Below are 20204 nucleotides of genomic sequence, written 5' to 3' on the forward strand. Positions count from 1 at the left end.
GTTGGGTGGGGTAACAGGGATAGGGTGAGAGATTGAGCCAAGGTAAGGTGGACTTTTAAAGTGTCAATGCAGACTGGAGGGGATGAATGGCCTCTTTCTGCACTGTAGGGATACTATGATATACTAATATTCACTCACGGTGGCTGTGAAGGTCACCGTAGTCCTACACTCTTATGCAACGGTTTATTGCAGGGCTCCGGTGGGGACTTGTGTGGCATTATCCAAGCTACAGCCCATAAGTGCATCCGTGAGGTCAGGTCATGCCCTGTATGCCCAGGCATTAGCCTTTGCCAACTTTTGAACTGGATCAGGCCCACCAAGATGCTCGGGCTGCAGGGTTCTCTGCCACCACCGGGTCCAGGGTGTAATTGATGGGACGTATGTCATCTTGCTCGCACCGGATCATCTGGAAGTGACATTCATTAACACAAAGGGGTTCCATTCACTGGATGTTCAACTCGTATGCGACCACAATGTCTGGATCATGCATGTGTGTGTGTGCACGCTTCCCAGGGTGCGTAAATGACAACTGCACCCTGGACACTCAAAGATCCCCGGTATTTGCGAGGACCACCCCAGGATGACGGGTTGGCTCTTCAGGTATACGGGGTACCCGCTGAGGTCCTGGCTGGTGATGCGAGTGCTGAGGCTGGAGACTGAGGCGGAGACCCGAGATAATGAGGTCCAGGTTGCCACTTGTGCTGTCATTAAGCAGTGCATCCGACTGCTCAAAATGTGGTTCTGATGCCTGGACTGCTCTGATGCACTGCATAAATCCACCCCCAATAGGGCTTCCTGCTTTATGGTGGTCTGCTGTGCCCTCCACAACCTGGCAGAGCAGGTTGACATACTGGAGGAGTAGGAGGCGGACCAGGAGGGGATGGAGGGTAAGCCTGGGCAGGACCTGCAGGAAAAACCAAAGGATGGAGGACAGCTGGCGGCAAGAGTCTGGCATGATAGAGGACCATGGAGGCCCTCAATGTCACCCGATTCTCATAGGACGAGGCTTTGTATGCCAGTTCACCCCCTTCCCCGCAATCCCTCCTTCCCACCAATCCCCTTCGCCCCAGTCCCCCAATTCCTCCTCTCCCCCCCAATCTCTCCTCCCCCGCCCCTACCCACAACTACCGTGTTCCACCCTTCAAGGTTTCGTGTCGCCTTATGGTGATAGGCCTGTGCCGGCACTGTCAGCGGGTCAATATTCAAGGCAGGAGAGTTATATTAACTCGCTGTGAGGTTTTCTCCGGTGCTCCTCAGTTTATGCCAAAGTCTGACTTCTGTCTTTCTGCTGACCATGTGCTTACAGCATCCTCTGAATGGGGTCTGCATCAAGTTTGATCTTGGACAACTGTGCCCGGTGGTGTGGGGGTTGCAGGCAGGCCTGCTGTGAAGATTAATGTAACAGAGGCTTCACATATAGCAAGTGTAACATGTTTTAATTGTGAACATTTGATGGTTCCATACCCCCTCACGTCGGCCCCCTCAGCGATGCTCCTCAGTGACTGGGCCATGCTCTGCCGTGCCTTGGCAATGTCCACAAGAATCTGGCACATATCCCTCAGCGACTGGGATATGATTTTGACTCCCTCAGCCATTGTTGTCATGGACTGAGACATACCTTGGGCACCACCACTCAAGACGCTGACCCTAGCATTGTGTCCTGTCGTACACCTCTAATTGGCTATGCAGTTGCTGAAATGTCACTGGTATCCCCTCATGAATCTCACGGCTGTGTCCTATCATCTGCATGAGCTCTGGGAAAACCTTGTCCAGAGACTTGGCATCTGACTGGGACTCAACTGAGTACTGGGATCCAGCAGACCACCAACTGCTAGCTACCTTTGATGTTCCTGCTTCCACTTGATGCACATCAGCAACTGTGTGGTGCTCACCAGATTGTGCCTTAGAATCCTGTCCATTAATGTCGCCCACCAAGGTGTATGGTAATACGTTGTTGGAAGGTGGGGTGACAGCCGTTACGTGATGATGCAGGTCTCTTTGGAGTTCTCTTCCAAGATAGTCCCTTAGGTGGTAGGGGGGTACAACGACCCCATCAGATGGAGATCCTGCCTGACTGAAATAAACAACTAATTTGAGACAGGTCATCTGGCTGAAGGGGCAGTGGATCCTCGCTTCTGAGATCCTGCAACAGCAGGCCAACCTTGCTGTTGGTGATTGCTCTCTCCTCGGTCAACCCTCTGATATCCAGCGGCCATTCCTCATAGGAGGTGAGGACACGAATCTCTGGTACTCTTCCAGCTCCCCCCATCTTGGCCCTTTCTCGCTCATTATGGGCTATCTTCTCCTGTGGATACAAAGAGAGGGCCTTGTGAGCCGCATGCTTGAGGGGTCAGTAGGGGCCTAATAGCAGATGGCTTGTGTGGGAACTGCGCCTGGATATGAAGGGGTTGTGCTCATGGGTGTCAGTGGCTTCTGAGGAGCAGGCATGAAGATCGAATGTGGGGAGGGTGCAAGGTGTCAGCCAGTGATTTGTAGGGCGGGGGACTTAGGCATTTGATGCTGGGAGAGAGGTGGTAACTTACCCTTGCAGCTCAGTGGAGGTTGTCGGTCTTCTTCCAACATTGTACACCAGTCCTTCTTGCCATGTTGCACACACTGACAGCCGCTGCCACTCCCTCACTGGCAGTATTGATGACCCTGCTGCTGGTCCTCAAACCCCCTTGGGGGAACAGGATGTTTTGTGTCACATTAAGAGCATCGAGAAGGCTGGTCAGGTCGGCAACTCCAAAGCTAGGAGCAAGTCTGTGTGTTGCCATGTTTGTGTTTTGTCTGGGAGTCAGTGTTGATGGAGTGTTTAAAAGCAGCTCCCCATTGTTAGCGGTGAGATGCTGAGGCACGAGTCAAGAGAATCAGATGGCGAGACAGCCAATAATGGCGAGAAGCTCGTGGGAGCTCGTTTCCAGAACTAAGTGCTGTTAAATAATGGCCGCGATCACGCCAACGTGGCTGTCGAGAAACAGCCCACCAGTCATGCCCAAAGTGACACTTAAACCTCGATGTTTGTAATGTATAGGCGATAGGCACTGATTGCGACAAAAACTGTCAAAGCCAGTGATTGGATTAAAGAAGTTTAGTAATAAAGTTTGATACATGTTATAACTTTGGCCACGAAAATGAAAAATGAAGGACGCGATTCTCCGCAAATCCGGCGTGCCGTGAAGGCTGGCGTGAAACTGGCCGTGTTTCACGCCAGCCTCGGAGCTCCGTCCCGGGACCCGATTCTCCCCCCCAGGCGGAGCTAGTATCGGGGCCCGGGGAATCACGGTGATGCGGAGTTAGCGAACGTCGCTAACTCCGCCCGCCAAGAGTCACGGCGGCTGACGCGCACGATGATGTCAGCCGTGCATGCGCGGTTTGGACGGCTCCAACCCGCGCATGCGCGGATGACGTCATCACGCAGACGTGTCAAACCCGCGCATGCGCAGGCCGTCATGCCCCTCAGCCGCCCCGCGGACTGATCCTGCGGGGCGGCGGAAGAACAAATAGTGCGCGGGTATCGGACCCGATGCCCATGCCACCCTTGGCCGTGGTGCGGCCGTGCCAATCGGTGCCATGGTTGTCCGGGACGGGCACTTTGCGGCCGTTTTCACGAACGCTGAAAGCAGGTGTGATCGCGGCCGTGAAAACGGCCGTAAACTCCGCAGTATTCGGCCCATCGGCCTGCGGAGAATCGCTGTTCGCTGTAATAAACGGCGAGCAGCGATTCGTGTCGGGGGGCGGCCAGAGGCTGGGGAGAATAGTGGGAGGCCGTGAAAATTGTCGGGAAGGCCGTCCCGCTATTCTCCGACGCGTCGTGGGCAGCGGAGAATCGCGCCTGACGTGTTGCATTTGGCCCATTTTTTATAATAATCTTTATTGTCACAAGAAGGCTCACATTAACACTGTAATGAAGTTACTGTGAAAAGCCCCAAGTTGCCACATCCCGGCGCCTGTTCGGGTACATTGAGGGAGAATTTAAAATGTCCAAATTACCTAACAGCATGTCTTTCAGGACTTGTGGGAGGAAACCAGAGCACCCGGAGGAAACCCACGCAAGCGGGAATTGAACCTGGGACCCTGGAGCTGTGAAGCAACAGTGCTACCCACTGAGCTACCGTGCTGCCAATTGATGAAGGTTACATTCAAAATGTTATTCCTTTTTGCTTGAGTTATTTCTTGGCGTCTCATTTTTTTACAATCCAATTATCATTTAAGTTTTCATTTCCATGGAAACAAAATTATGCTCCATACAAAGCAGTAATGAGAAATAATAGATGTTATTAACAGAGTATATTGCTGAGCTCTCAAATGCCTGACAAGGCATCCAATCAGATGAGTACTCCAACAACAATTATTGTACAAAAAATGAAATAATGTGGGGTGCGATCTGCTTAACAAAGAAAAACGTGAAAATATGTTACCGAAAATTCAGCTTCCAGTGCTTGTATGCTTTTTGTTGCTTCTTTTAGTTGCTCCTTATTTAACAGACTACTGGTGGTTTTGAGATACAGTAGAGTTATTTCTCGAGGGGTAGATTTGATGGGTTCGATATTTCCTAAAGCACTCACATCCAGTGTAAGGGATACATTCGAGCCTCTCCTAAATATCATCAAAAAGAAGAGAAAAGTGTTAAGTTTCCTTGAAGATCACATCAGGAAATTGTTTGTTGGTTTCTCCTGTTCCACTACCGTAACTTTGGCAGACTCATTGTTTATGTGCATATTTCTGCTGACTCTTCGCCGAAGGTAAGTTGACACAGCAGGAAAAATTCCAAGGGAGTTCTGCTGTGCTATGTTGGACTGCAACGTATATTTAAAAAATGTCGGAAATACAAAGCAGGGCAAGCAGCATTTGTGGACCGAGTAAAAGAGGGCGGGATTTACCGTCTGTCACACCAGCGGGCTATTCCGGTCCCACAACGGCACACAGGTTTCCCGGTGATGTGGGGTGCAATCAACGGGAAATCCCGTTGACAACGGTGGAGCCACTTCCACCGCTGAAAAACACATGGCGGGTTGGTGATAAATCGTGCCCAGAATGAACATTTTAGGTTCATGACAGTTCACCTGAGAGGTGGAAATAAGCGGTCTTAGTGATGGTGTTAATATTCAGGCTTGGGCTGATAAGTGGCAAGTTTCATTCATATCACGCAAAGTGCCAGTCAACAACCGTCACCAACAAGGGAGAACCTACCCATCTCTCCTTAACATTTAATGGCATTGTCATTGTCAAATCCCTGACTATCAACATCCTGGGAGTTGCTGTTGACCAGAAACTGAACTGATCTAGCCATATAAATATTGTGGTTACAAGAGCAGGTCAGAGGCTGGGAATTTTGCAGTGAGTAACTTACCTCCTGACTCCCCAAAGCTTGTCTATCATTTACAAGGCACAAGTCAGGAGTGTGATTGAATACGCTCCACTTGCCAGGATGAGTGCAGCTTCAACAATACTCAAGAAGTTCAACAACATCAAGGAAAAAGCAGCCTGCTTGATTGGCACCACTTCCACAAATTTTCATCCCCTCCACTACCAATGCACAGTAGCAGCTGTGTGTCCCATCTCAAAAATGCACTGCAAGAACACACCAAGTCTCCTTTGATAGCACCTTTCTAACCCGCAAACCTCTACTACCTAGAAGGAAAAGGGTAGCTGATGCATGAGAGCACCGCCGGCTGCAAGCTCCTCTTCAAGTCACACACCATCCTGACATGGAACTGAGCCACCTTGGCTTCAGTGTCACTGGGTCAAAATCATGGAATTCTTGCTAACACCACTGTGGATGTACCTACATGGGCTGCAATGGTTGAAGAATGCAGCACCTCACCACCTTCTCAAAGACAATTGGAGATGGGCAATAAATGCTGCGAGCGATGCCCACAGCCCATGAAAGAATATTTTAAAAAAGTTGGAAGCTCATCTTACAGTCAAATAGGATCACAATGGGGATAGCTAGTAACCCGGGGTAAGACATGGGTTCGAAAGCCACCATGGCAGATGGTGAAATTTGAATTCAATAAAAAATCTGGAATTAAAGTCTAATGATGACCACAAAGCCATTGGTGCAAGAATAATCCATCTGGTTTAGTAATGCCCCTTGGGGAAGGAAATCTTCCGCCCCTACCTGGTCTGGTCTACATCTGACTCTCAATCCACAGAAATGTAGTTGACTTTAAATGTCCTTGGGGATGGGCAATAAATGCTGACCCAGCCAACATGTGGAGATGCCGGCGTTGGACTGGGGTGAGCACAGTAAGAAGTCTTACAACACTAGGTTAAAGCCCAACAGGTTTGTTTCAAACACGAGCTTTCGGAGCCTGAGGAAGGAGCTGCGCTCCGAAAGCTCGTGTTTGAAACAAACCTGTTGGACTTTAACCTGGCGTTGTAAGACTTCTTACTGTACCCAGCCAACGATACCCATATCCCATGAATGAATCAAAAAAATATATTTTGGTTAAATATCGGACCATTTCAGAGAGAGGAAGGGAGTACATGGACAGGGATTGGATTCTGTGCCCGGACTGAAGACATTGACTTTGATCTTCCCAATAACAAGTTTATTCCTTTTGTATTGCGCAATCCGGATGAAGGATGTAATTCTTCTTTCTACCAGGTTACACTCTGGTCATTTTATTAGATGAAGATTACATAGATGATTTGGAGTTGGGGACCAAGGGCAATGTGTCTAAGCTTGCAGACAACACTAAGATGAGTGGTAAAGCAAAAAGTGCAAAGGATACCGAAAGTCTGCAGAGGGATTTGGATAGGTTAAGTGAATGGGCCAGGGTCTGGCAGATGGAATGCAATGTTGACAAATGTGAGGTCATCCATTTTGGTGGGAATAACAGCAAAATGGATTATTATTTAAATGGTAAAATATTAAAACATGCTGCTGTGCAGAGAGACCTGGGTGTGCTAGAGCATGAGTCGCAAAAAGTTGATTTACAGGTGCAACAGGTGATTTAAGAAGGCAAATGGAGTTTTGTCCTTCATTGCTAGAGGGATGGAGTTTCAGACTAGGGAGGTTATGCTGCAATTGTATAAGGTGTTAGTGAGGCCACACCTGGGGTATTGTGTTCAGTTTTGGTCTCCTTACCTGAGAAAGGATGTACTGGCACTGGAGGGTGTGCAGAGGAGATTCACTAGGTTAATCCCAGAAATAAAGGGGTTGGATTACGAGGAGCGGTTGAGTAGACTGGGACTGTACTGGTTCAAATTTAAAAGGATGCGGGGGAATCTTATACAAACATATAAAATTATGAAGGGAATAGATAGGATAGTTGCAGGCAGGTTGTTTCCACTGGTGGGTGATAGCCGAACTAGGGGGCATAGCCTCAAAATAAGGGGAAGTAGATTTAGGACTGAGTTTAGGAAGAGCGTCTTCACCCAAAGGGTTGTGAATCTATGGAATTCCTTGCCCAATGAAGCAGTTGAGGCTAATTAATTGTTTTTAAGATAAAGATGATAGTTTTTTGAAGAATAAAGGGATTAAGGGTTATAGTGTTCGTGCCGGAAAGTGGAGCTGAGTCCACAAAAGATCAGCCATGATCTCATTGAATGGTGGAGTAGGCTCGAGGGGCCAGATGGCCTACTCCTGCTCCTCGTTCTTATGTTCTTAAATAAACCTCTGTTCTTCTGTTCTGAAGGATAGTCCATATTCAAACTATATACTTGTTAATTCCTTCTACCATTAGTGATTTATCAACAATGGATTCAGCACTTTGTTTTTCCTCCTGATTTCCAGATCTGCAATATTTTGCTTTTTACCCTATCTTTATTCAACCAAGACAATTACTTCCGCACTGTGCTGGTAGTAATTTTAAATCCTCAATGCAGTCTTTCTCCCTACTTTTTTAAAGTTTACTTTGTCACGGAGCGCTGTGAAGATCCCGGGAACATGTTTATAAACAATGTCCGAACATGTGAACCTCATTCTGTCTGTTGATCAAAACTCTTAATAGAAAGAACATGACATTTTAAAAGTGATAGATAGAACTATAGGCAAGTAGGAACAGTTTACCACCAAAAAAGAAACCAGCTAGTGGCAGATTCAATAACATGAATCATTTCTCATCAGCTGTGCCATTCTTTAAAGTTGAATAATCATTATAACTGGATGAGCTCAGAACGCATGCAATAGAACTTCAGTTCCTTTTTTGGGTGGAAAAGGTGCTCTGCAAATGGAGGATATGGGAGCTGGACCAGAATCAGTTTCTGCCAGGGATTCATCCCTCAATTGCCGTCATATTAAATTCCAGCAGGAGGAGTATGGACTCGTCCTCCATCCAGCATCCAAACACAACTTAGACAAATCACTCCTGTGAGGAAAATGGTGAGGGCATACCAGGGTGTTGGGGGGCAGTGCCAGGGTGCTCTCTGGGCAGGCTGCACACCACTCCCCATCCGGAGGCTATACTTTCCTGTGCTCCCCTGTTGTGGTCGTCAGGGCTGTTTTTCATTGTTTTTTTTAAAATTTAGATTACCCAATTATTTTTTCCAATTAAGGGGCAATTTAGCGTTGCCAATCCACCTACTCTGCACATTTTTGGGTTGTGGGGGCGAAACCCACGCAGACACGGGGAGAATGTGCAAACTCCACACGGACAGTGACCCAGAGCCGGGATTCGAACCTGGGACCTCAGCGCCGTGAGGCAGCTGTGCTAACCACTAGGCCACCGTGCTGCCCTGTGTTTTTCATTGTTTATGACCAGTAGTGATTCGTGTCAACGTGACGTCACGCCAGCTGGATGGGACAATAAGCTGAAGGCAGAAGGCGCAGCATTAAGTCCGACAATTAGAATGCATGCAAATCAGACTCATGCCTGTCCTTGGTGTGAACGTGATCACATCATCGGAAGGGATGGGTGGGAAAGATCACAGACCAAAACCTTGCCAGCGCAAATCCCGTTTTTGGCTGCTCGCGAGATTTGACTTGACGGCCGTTATGGGATTTGCACGGCTATCATGAGTGCTACATCATGCCTGGTGTGTTAGTTCCCAAGATTGGCCCAAAGTTCCTGGCAAACATCTTTATCTACACCTGCTAAGACACCATGCACATGCCACATTGGACTGCATGCGCGTCATTCAGAAAAGAAATTGCATGGCAATAGAACCAAGAGGGGTTGCCTATATTTTTAGTATGGATGCTGTTGTCAGATCTTGCTGAATGGATTTCCTTGCAGCACGGCAAATAGCCCCTGTGATACAGCAAGATTCTGGGTTCAAGTCCCACTCAGAGCTTGAGCACAAAAATCATGTTTGCACTCCAGTGCGGTACTGAGGATGTGCTGCTCTGTTGGAGGTGCGGCCTTAAGGGGAGGACGCTAAACTAAAGCCTCATCTACCTCTTCGAGTGATGTAAAAGCTCCCATGACACTATATCAAAGAAGAGGAATGAAGTTATCTTCAGTGTCCTGACCAATATTTATCCCTCAATTAATATTGCAAAAAAAGAGATTGCCTGCTCATGATCACATTACTGATTGCGGGATCTTGCTGTGCATATATTGACTGGAGCATTTCCTACAAGAGTGGCTACACTTCAAACAGTACTTTAGTAAAAGCCACTGGATTTGTGCGACCAGGTTGAGCTATTTACCCCGAATTGTGGAAAATTATTTACTGCAGATTGTATGGTATACCCACCATTATCTCCCATTATTTTTGAAAGTAGAAAATATCCCACCATCTGATCATTGCAGGCAGGCTACATTTATTTGTTCAATTTTATTTATGGGAAAACAATATATTGAAGCAAAAAATCGACCGCAAATTATCAAAACGGTGAAGTGGGTAAAATCAACAGCCTTAAATCTTGGGGTTGATAGCCCACCAAAGAAGCTCTGCTACTGACCACACCAAAATTCCCAGGGTTAGGAGAAGGGAATGCTTCACAGGATAAGGGTACATCTGAGGCAAACTCCAACTTCCTTGCACAAAAAGTGGAGACTTTGACAGATGGGTCAAAGCCCAAGTTTAGATACCAGGTGGTGCCTCAAAAAGCAGGGGCTGGTTTAGCACACTGGGCTAAATCGCTGGCTTTTAAAGCAGACCAAGGCAGGCCAGCAGCACGGTTCAATTCCCGTACCAGCCTCCCCGAACAGGCGCCGGAATGTGGCAACTAGGGGCTTTTCACAGTAACTTCATTGAAGCCTACTCGTGACAATAAGCGATTTTCATTTTCATTTTCATTTCATTTCATGTGCAGAGTGAGGTGCTTTTAAACATGGAGGCTGCACAAGTCTTTGGCGTACTGGGTTATGATTCCAGGCTCTTCCACCAGATGAGTCTGACATAAACCCTTTGTTTAGTATGTACATCTGATTGTATTAGGACTGAGAGGTAGTCCAGGATATGGGCACTCAAGCATTTAAGTTCCCTCGTCACCCTTCCATCGATAGTCTTGGAAGATACAGATTAAGTGTAAGCTTCCTTCCCAAAACTTCAGTGCTGGATTGTAACCCAACATGATCAGGCCCTGGCTTAGTCACCAGATATGCTGGAAACATTTTATTTTTGGCTCTCCCTCGCTAGTGGGGCTGATTGTTTTCCATGAGTCCAAAGATGGCTGATGCAACACTTTTGGGATACTCAGAATTTCCAATGAGTTGCCAATGTATTTACTGAGACATAGAAGGAGATGGGACTTAAACGCAATATTCAGAAGACCAAAATCCTCCATCAGCAAGCTCACACATTCCTGACAACCATTTGTGCTGATCAGAAAGGTTTAATATCCTGTTCTCTACTGACAGCCAACAAGTTCAAGATGAGATGTATAATGGTGATGCAGGTTCCAGTTTGCTATGAAATCCACTCCTCTTACACTTGAACACAAACAGTAATTAAAGCTGCAGTTTTGTGCTGTGGGGCTTCTTGCATGTTGGAACCATTGTGTTCTGAAGTAAGTGTATATCTGTTTGTTTTATATCTTTACAGCTTGGGAGATGAGGTGTTAACAGCTGGAAATAGTAGCCTCTGTCCTGTAGCCCCTCCTCATGCCATTGGACTGAGCTCACTCTTCTGAATAGATTTGTCTAATAGCTCAGTAACCAGTGAGAACAGGACTGTGCATCCTTGTCTGGCAAACTGTACACATTAACACCTGCGACCTGTTCCCCTGTCATCATATTTACGTGCAGACTGAACATCTGCTCACAATTTGGAAGAACTTTCATTTTAGAAGATGTTTCTGTGACAGTGCAATCCCCACACAAAGAGAAGGGAACAGTCACAAGGGACATTTGCCTCTGTTATTGATGTACAGTAAAGCAGACTGCTAAAATGGCTCCGTCACGACCACAGTCAGGGGATGTGGTCAGCACATGTTTGCCTCCCTGTAGGCTGCCTGTGGTTGACTTTTATTACTCTGGATGTTTATTGGAGGGAAGGCAGATTATAAGAGCCTGAGCACGGTTTGGCATTTTTTGCTTGTACTCAAGGCCTGGTTTATTATGCTACCACTTTACATTCTATATGCTGTACTATAATTGGAGTACTGAAATTAATTGAGTTGCTGGAAAAATTGCTCTCAAAAGTTTGCAAAAACTTCAAATCTTCAGCTGAGGAAACTGCAAAACCCCTGTTGTTCCCATTTGAGACAGTCAGCGATATATTAAAAGAATATTGCAATTGGCACAAAAGACTTGAGAATTTACCAAATGTATCGTGATTGTTATAAACCTGCATGGGACCCATCCAGCTGGGGATGATTGTTCCCAAGTGCTGATTGGGCTGTGAGTTAACCAGCACTGGTATAACAGGTCAGCTGAGAGAAAGGAGTGGGGACCCTGAGATGTGTAACTGAGTCCTGTGTAAATATTGCTGTTACGCTGAATAAACGTCTGTCTTATGAACTCTTCGGACACCCCCTTTGCCGATTACTTCATTGATATTTAAATTTGTTTTTAAATCACACCAATGTGCTATTTGTTATGATTCTCACTGCAACTATTCAACTTTATTCTAGCGAAATGCATGCATAAAGATTAACTTAGCCGCCTGGCGGGGCAGCACAGTGGCGCAGTGGTAGCACTGCAGCCTCACGGCGCTGAGGTCCCAGGTTTGATCCCGGCTCTGGGTTGATGCACTATCAATTACGATGAGACGAGAATAGAGAGTAATCAAGGCTTTATTACGCAGAGAAGTGTAGCCTCCCACAGCTGCTCTGAAATGGCTGCAGCTCGTAGAGGCCACACATTTATACTCCGGAGGCAGGGATCTACCCCCGTACCTGTAGTACAGGGGCCTTACCGTAATACACCTCATATGCGGTACATACAATACAACAGTGGTGACTACCACATGGGTCACTGTCCGTGTGGAGTTTGCACATTACGGCAGGCTTTTGCTCATGGACCGGGATATCACCGGGTGCTGTGCCTGACACACATCCCATGAAATGATCTGGGATCAAGGAGATAGGGAAGTGCCAGCCTGACCCTCTAGGGTGGGCGACGGAAAGTCCAGAGCATTTCATCTGCAAGTATAGTGAATTATAAATGAAGGAAAAAAGAAAATCCAGTTGGCACATATACGTAGAGGGAGAAATCTAAACACTAAATGTGGGTTGAAGCTGGGTGGTTGGTGTCATAATATCCACTCATGTATATAATGAGATGCAGACAGGGAGTGATTGACACACAGGATGACCAGTGAACACACAACACAGAACAACCAATCACCAGACAGGACACCACCACTATAAAGTCCACAGGGCATTAAGACTCCCGCTCTTTTTCGGGACCCAGATACTGAGACAGTCAGAGTGCACAAGTTAGTGGGCACTATTGCCATGTGGTAGCTAGTAAGTCTAGTCAATCCAGTAAGAGGTCATCAGTAGGATTAGTAGAGTGTCAACGCACAGCTGAGTATGTACAGCAGTTCATAGTTAAATAAAACAGTGTTGGATTAACTCCGGTGTCAGAAGTTTGTTTCTAGCTTCCCTGCATCCCGTTGCAGTCAACGTCGAACCAACCTGCCTCACACATCATGGTACCAGAGTGCTATTAATCCTGCCAAACCAACCTCGCATGAATCTGCAACGACCAGCAAGCGGCCATCCAACGACATGGAAAACATCCAGCCTCCTCTGCAGCTCCGCATCTCCGGCAAACTCGCCGCCAATTGGAATATCTTCAAGCAAAAGTTCCCCCTGTATATTGAGGCCTCCAAACTTGAGGCAGCATTGGATACAAGGAAGATCGCGTTATTTCTTTCGACCGCGGGGATCACGCCATCCATATCTACAACTCGCTTACGTTTGCCGATGGCGAAGACAAGACAAAGTTCAAAACAGTTCTGCTAAAATTCGACACCCACTGCGACATTGAAGTGAATGAGAGATTTGAATGGTACATCTTCCAACAGAGGCTTCAGGGTAGGTGTGAACCTTTTCAGTCCTTCCTGACCCATCTCCGCATCCTGGTGCAGTCATGTAATTATGGCTCGACGGCTGATTCCATGATCCGGGTTCAGATCGTTTTCGGGGTCCACACTGCCCCCTGCGGCAGCAGCTCCTCAAAATCAAACAGCTAACCCTCTCCGTCGCTATCGAGACGTGCGTAGTCCATGAGCATGCCAAGAATCGTTACTTCCACATCAGGGCGGCAGAAACTGCAAAACTGGCTTCCCACGAGGCAGAACGGGTGCAGGCCATTGCAAAAATGCAAGGCCTGAATATCGAGGAGAGTGGCCGTTTTGCGAGCTTTTCACGGGTCCCTTCGCATGCGCGCCATGGCCGGGTGGACGACGAGGCCGAAAACCCTAATGCACAGGTGCGTACGTCGGCTGACCGCACTGCGCATGCGTGCTGGCGCACGGAATGCGCTGGCGTCAGCGTTATGACGTGTCCGAATTGTGGCTCCGCCCATTTAAAGCGGCAATGTCAAGCCAAAGGACGGCGTGCCTACAGTGTGGGAAGCCTGGTCATTATGCGGCCTGCTGCAGGTCTGCTCCACCGATTATCAGCCAGCAATCCCAGACACGGCGCAGAAGTATCCACTCGGTACAACAAGACATGCAGGATGCTGATCCCGACAGCCCAACAGACCCTGGTGCTGACTGCCTCGAATCTCCATATCGGTGGGCATCATAACCATACGCGACCTGGTCTCCACCGCACCTGCAACCCGCCTTTCGATCCTCAGTGTGGATCCTGACGACGAGTGGTGTGTTATCCTAACAGTCAACCAGGCTCGTATCCGATTTAAACTGGACACCGTCGCATCTGCGAACCTCATATTGCAGTCAGATCTTGTCAGCATCCCTGACCAACCAAGCATTCTTCCACCAGCATGCCAACTCCTTGACAATACCATAGCTGCCAGTGGATCGTGTCGGCTAGGGGTATCTCACAAGGCAATCAAGGCAAATTTACGATTCAAGGTCGTTATGCCTGACAGGGCGTCCCTGCTCGGTGCTCGCGCCTGCAAGCTCCTGAATCTGGTCCAGCGAGTCCACATTATATCCTCGACACCGGCGACTGCCTCGCCCGATGTGAATCTCCAGGCCGAGATAGACGACATTCTCACACAATGCCACAACGTGTTTGATAGAATGGGCACGCTCTCATATCGCTACAAAATTCACCACCCCGGTGATCCATGCACCACGCCGGGTGCCGACTCCTCTCAAGGATCATCTGAAAAAGCAGCTGCAAGACCTCCAAGACCAGGGCATAATCTCAAAGGTCACGGAACCAACAGACTGGGTCAGCTCTATGGTCTGCGTAAAAAAACCCTCTGATGAACTCTGCATTTGCATTAACCCCAAAGACCTGAACCGCACCATCATGCGAGAGCACTACCCGATCCCAAAGCGCAAAGAGTTAACCAGTGAGATGGCTCATGCCAAATTCTTCACCAAGCTGGATACCTCCCGTGGCATCTGGCAAATACAGTTGGATGCGTCCAGTCGGAAGCTGTGCACGTTTAACACTCCATTCGGCTGCTATTGCTACAACTGCATGCCCTTCGGTATCATATCAGCTTCCGAAGTATTTCATCGCATCATGAAGCAAATGATGGAGGGCATCGAGGGGGTGCAAGTCTATGTGGATGACGTGATCATCTGGTCCACAACGCCCGAGGATCACATTGCCAGCCTCAGACAGTTCTTCCAGCGGATTCATGAAAATGGCCTCCAGCTCAACAGGGCCAAATGCTGATTTGGTCAATCCGCTATCAAGTTTCTGGGTGACCACATTTCACAGCAGAGTGTGCAACCTGACGCCGACAAGGTGCTGGCGATCAACGGCATGAAGACCCTGGAGGACAAGAAGGCGGTCCTCCACTTCCTCGGGATGGCAAATTTTGTCGGGAAATTCCGCCGATATGACTTCGAACTCGTCTACACACCGGGTAAGGAGCTGATCATCACGGATGCCCTATCCCGGTCCATCACCATGCCGTGTGAACAGGGCATCTTCATCTGCCACATAGAGGCACAGGTGCAGTTGTGTGCCAGCAACCTACCAGCCACTGATGAACGTGTGGTCCAAATACGTGAAGCAACTGCCAAGGATCCTCTACTGCAGCACGTGATGCAACACCTCGCACATGGCTGGCAAAAGGGGCAATGTCCACAGTTCTTTAACGTAAAGGATGAGTTAACGGTCATTGAGGGAATCTTACTTAAACTGGATAGGATTGTCATTCCTCAAAGCATGCGAGCTATGGTGCTCGGACGGATCCATGAGGGTCACCTGGGGTCGGAAAATGTCGACGCAGAGCTCGGGAGGTGGTTTATTGGCCGGGCATCAACCAGGACATTGCTGACACTGTCCTCAACTGCCCAACCTGCCAGAAGTTTCAACCGCCTCAGCCCAAAGAAACACTGTAACAGCACGAGATTGTGACCTCTCCGTGGTCTAAAGTGGGGGTAAACCTCTGTCACGCCAATTGGCGTGATTACGTGCTCTTGGTCGACTACTTCTCCAGTTACCCGGAAGTGGTGAAATTGTCAGATCTCACGTCTAGTTCCATCATCAAAGCCTGCAAAGAGACGTTTGCCAGGCACGGGATACCACTCACAGTAATGAGTGACAACGGTCCATGTTTTTACAGCCAGGAGTGGTCCGACTTTGCACGATCCTACAACTTCAGACACATCACCTCCAGTCCCCATTACCCGCAATCAAACGGGAAGGCCGCAAAAGGGGTCCATATTGTCAAGCGGTTGTTGTGCAAGGCTGCAGACTCAGCCTCCGATTTCAACTTGGCGCTGCTGGCCTGCAGTGCAGCCCCTCTGTCGACTGGTTTGTCTCCGGCACAGATGCTCATGTACCGCAACCTGAGGACGACTGTTCCAGCCATCCATATTCCAGACCTTGACCACCTCACGGTGCTGCAAAAGGTGCAGCGATCCAGGGACCAGCAGAAGATCACGTATGATGCTCATGCCACGGATCTGCCTGCGCTGGCTCCAGCAGATGTGGTTCACGTCCAGTTGCCTGAGGGGGGTTGGTCAACCCCAGCTGTTGTTGTCAGGAAGGCCACCCCAAGGTCTTTCATTGTTCAAATGGCTGACGGCTCCATTCTCCGGCGCAACAGGAGGACGCTGCGGAGAGTTCCACGCCCACCGCCTAACCGCATTGCTCCGCCGGCTATCATGCCTCCTCCGGATGTCTCCTGCCATGAGGCCACCGATCTGCCAGCGATTCCGCTTGTCAACGACACTGCCGCAATGCCAGCAATCCCGTCTGTCAAAGTGCCGGCGCCTCCTGCTCCACCTCTGCGGCAATCAACCAGAATTCGTCGCCCGCCTCAAAAACTGAATCTATAGGCTTTACCTTTGTAAATTATGTTCAGTTTGCTCTGTATCTGCACGATAGACACCTTCCCATGTATATATGTTCGTTAACTCACCACTTGTACATAGTCAGGCATGTATATACCTTCACGTTCCATAACTTATTTTTAAAAAAGGGGAGATGTCATAATATCCACTCATGTATATAATGAGATGCAGACAGACAGTGATTGACACACAGGATGACCAATGAACACACAGCACAGAACAACCAATCACCAGACAACACCACCACTATAAAGCCCACAGGGCATGAAGACTCCCGCTCTTTTTCGGGACCCAGACACTGAGACAGTCAGAGTGCACAGGTTAGTGGGCACTATTGCCATGTGGTAGCTAGTAAGTCTGGTCGAAGCAGTAAGAGGTCATCAGTAGGATTAGTAGAGTGTCAACGCACAGCTGAACATGTACAGCAGTTCATAGTTAAATAAAACAGTGTTGGATCATCTCCAGTGTCCGACGTTTGTTTCTAGCTTCCCTGCATCCAGTTGCAGTCAATGTCAAACCAACCTGCCTAACACATCAGTTGGTGAACGGTTACTCATTGGAAAGGAACATATATCCCACCGACATTCATTTTTAGACCAGATTCTGCATCTCTAAGTCCCTTCCCCAAAGCCAGTAGGGTTCTTCTTTTAATGTAGTGAACGGGGGAAGGAGTGGTAAATTTTCCAGTCCCACCCACCACAGGAATCATCGCGGACCGGATGGAAAATTTGATGGACCGTTGAAAGGTTCGTTGACTTTGGATGGGAATTTCTGGTCTTGGAACGGGTGCAAACTGAAATTCCCACCCAGAGTCTGACAATTTCATAAAATAGGACCTCAACTGCGATTTTAAATTAAGAGTGATCATCACATCAGTGCTCTTCTGTTTATCACAAATTGGCAATGATTCAACAAGGAGCATTGATGGTTAGACTATATATAAAGTGTCAACTGGGAGGCGAAGTATACATATCTGACCTCTCGGAGTGCTGCTATATTCCGTCTGCAGAGCCCTGCAGTTGTACATCACATTCTGTCTTTGTGATGACAACAGTTTAAGATATTCATCCTTAAAGGAACATCACGTCACAAAAGCTGCAGTTCCACTTATTTGAATAGTCAAATTCTCCTGGGAGGATGAAATGGACCGAATAGGCAGGTTTCTTACTTCACTTCATGGGAGGACAAGGAGCAGAAATGTCCTTCCAGGCCCCACAAGGAATGCCGCAGGATCCCTTCCCTAGAATTCCTCCCCCCACACATTCTGTCCATCAAAATTCTCCTGGAACCGCCTTATCAATTTACCTATGCCGAAGGCTATCTGATTTTCTGAAAGCCGGTCGCCACCAAGTGTGAAATGGATCAAAGCATTTTAATGAGACTAAAAGTTAAAATTGTTTCCGTCTTAACTGTTCTCCAGCGACTAGTTTTTGCATGTGCCATGAGCCGTACCTTCCACACCTCCTGCCGAGAGACCACCCACCGTTCAAATTGATTCCTGAGGCCTTTAAACAAATTCAGTTGGTTTAAAGCAATATTTCTACACAAGTATTTAAATTCTTTCATTGCAAAGTCACTGGCTTGAAAGGTGCAGTTTTCCTTATGCCTGCATCTCCAAACCTCGTCAGGACTTCCTCCAGACTTTCCAGATGTTCTTACTGTGAAGTCCCCGTCATGAAGGTGTCAGCATGATTGAACGAAAAAAAAATGTATGCGCGGTTTTGGGCATGTTTAGTTCCTCGGTGGCTGCAGCGCTGAGAAACACCCGCTATTTATTTTGGCTGCAGGGAGTTTCTCTCCACTGAGGCCACACTTGGGTCATTTCCTGCTGGCGTGCCCAGCAGGAATGGCTTCTGCAAGAGCAGGTGGCTGCCCCGATATTCCACGCCTCCACCTTCGGGAGGCCTCCGGGAACACCCCCTCCACTTGGTAAGGCCCCTGATCCAATCCCTGGATTTGCCAACCTAGCATTCAGGCACCTGGCACTGCTAGCCTAGTACCCTGACAGTGTCCCTACCAGACTGGTAGTTCCACCCTGGCACCGGCAGTGTGGCACTGCAAGGATGCCCAGGTGGCACGAACAGAGTGCCAGACTGGCAGTGCCAAAGCGTATGGGTGTCAGAGTGCATTCGTGGGATTCTCCCAGCACCAGGACCTAGCAGCCAAGCCTGGGAGACCTCATCAGGGTACAGTTTAATACTGGTTTCCACAAATGTGGACCAGTTTTAGTGACACTGGGGGTCTGTCCCAGACCATTAGAGACTCTTGGATGGTCATGGACAGGGCAGGGTGACACCTAATGGCTCATTTAAATATGCTGATCTGGATCATGCCCAGTATGGGCGAGATCCAGATTGTGACGCCTCATAAGATTTCGTTAAACCTCCTGAGGTATTTTGAGCGCCGCAAATCTCGCGCGAGGTCAACGGTCTCGTCCCAACACCAGGTCGGGCATGACAAGGTCGCTAAATCGCACCCGTAGTCCAAGTAAACCACAACTTTCGAATTCCTTGCGGCAAGTTCTCCATTGCTCCAGTGGGCAGCACGGTAGCATTGTGGATAGAACAATGGCTTCACAGCTCCAAGGTCCCAGGTTCGATTCCGGCTTGGGTCACTGTCTGTGTGGAGTCTGCACATCCTCCCCGTGTGTGCGTGGGCTTCCTCCGGGTGCTCAGGTTTCCTCCCACAGTCCAAAGATGTGCAGGTTAGGTGGATTGGCCATGATAAATTTCCCTTAGTGTCCAAAATTGCCCTTAGTGTTGGGTGGGGTTACTGGGTTATTGGGATAGGGTGGAGGTGTTGAACGTGGTTACGGTGCTCTTTCCAAGAGCCGGTGCAGACTCGATGGGCCGAATGGCCTCCTTCTGCACTATAAATTCTATGATTCTATGATTGCCCGTTGAAAAATTGCACATGCAGCCGAAAAGCCAAAAGACCACCTTGCATATTTTCTGGGGCCTTCATCGCATTCAAGTTTCAGGCATGACTTAAGTTGAGCTTTGTATATGAGAGGTCACCCACCACTCTTGTGTAAAGATTTTCTATCCAAAGGATAGGATACTTGTCAGCTTGGGCCGTTTGGTTTATGGTGAGTTTGTAATCTCCACAGATCCTGACGGTGAAATGAAAATGAAATGAAAATCGCTTATTGACACGAGTAGGCTTCAATGGAGTTACTGTGAAAAGCTCCTAGTCGCCACATTCCAGCGCCTGTTTGGGGAGGCTGTTATGGGAATCGAACCGTGCTGCTGGCCTGCTTGGTCTGCTTTAAAAGCCAGCGATTTAGCCGAGTGAGCTAAACCAGCCCCCTAAATTTAGCCCAGTGTGCTGGTGCAGTCTGGATTTAGAAAATGAACACTAGGAGCCACCCAATCAAGAGAATGATACTGGTCTTATGACTCCTT

The 20204-nt window shown here is 48.3% G+C and overlaps 1 protein-coding gene across 3 annotated transcripts in view; it reads right to left on the minus strand.

Moving 5' to 3' along the window:
* Positions 1-20204, minus strand: part of LOC119978655 (receptor-type tyrosine-protein phosphatase R-like) — a 115515-nt gene that overhangs the window by 38475 nt on the left and 56836 nt on the right. For all 3 annotated transcript variants that reach the window (XM_038820443.1, XM_038820441.1, XM_038820442.1), the window contains one exon: positions 4422-4599. In XM_038820443.1, coding sequence (XP_038676371.1) covers positions 4422-4599 — 178 coding nt within the window. The remainder of the gene's footprint in view (positions 1-4421; positions 4600-20204) is intronic.

Source organism: Scyliorhinus canicula, chromosome 15 (genome assembly GCF_902713615.1).
Source record: "Scyliorhinus canicula chromosome 15, sScyCan1.1, whole genome shotgun sequence".
In the NCBI taxonomy this organism is placed as follows: domain Eukaryota; kingdom Metazoa; phylum Chordata; class Chondrichthyes; order Carcharhiniformes; family Scyliorhinidae; genus Scyliorhinus; species Scyliorhinus canicula.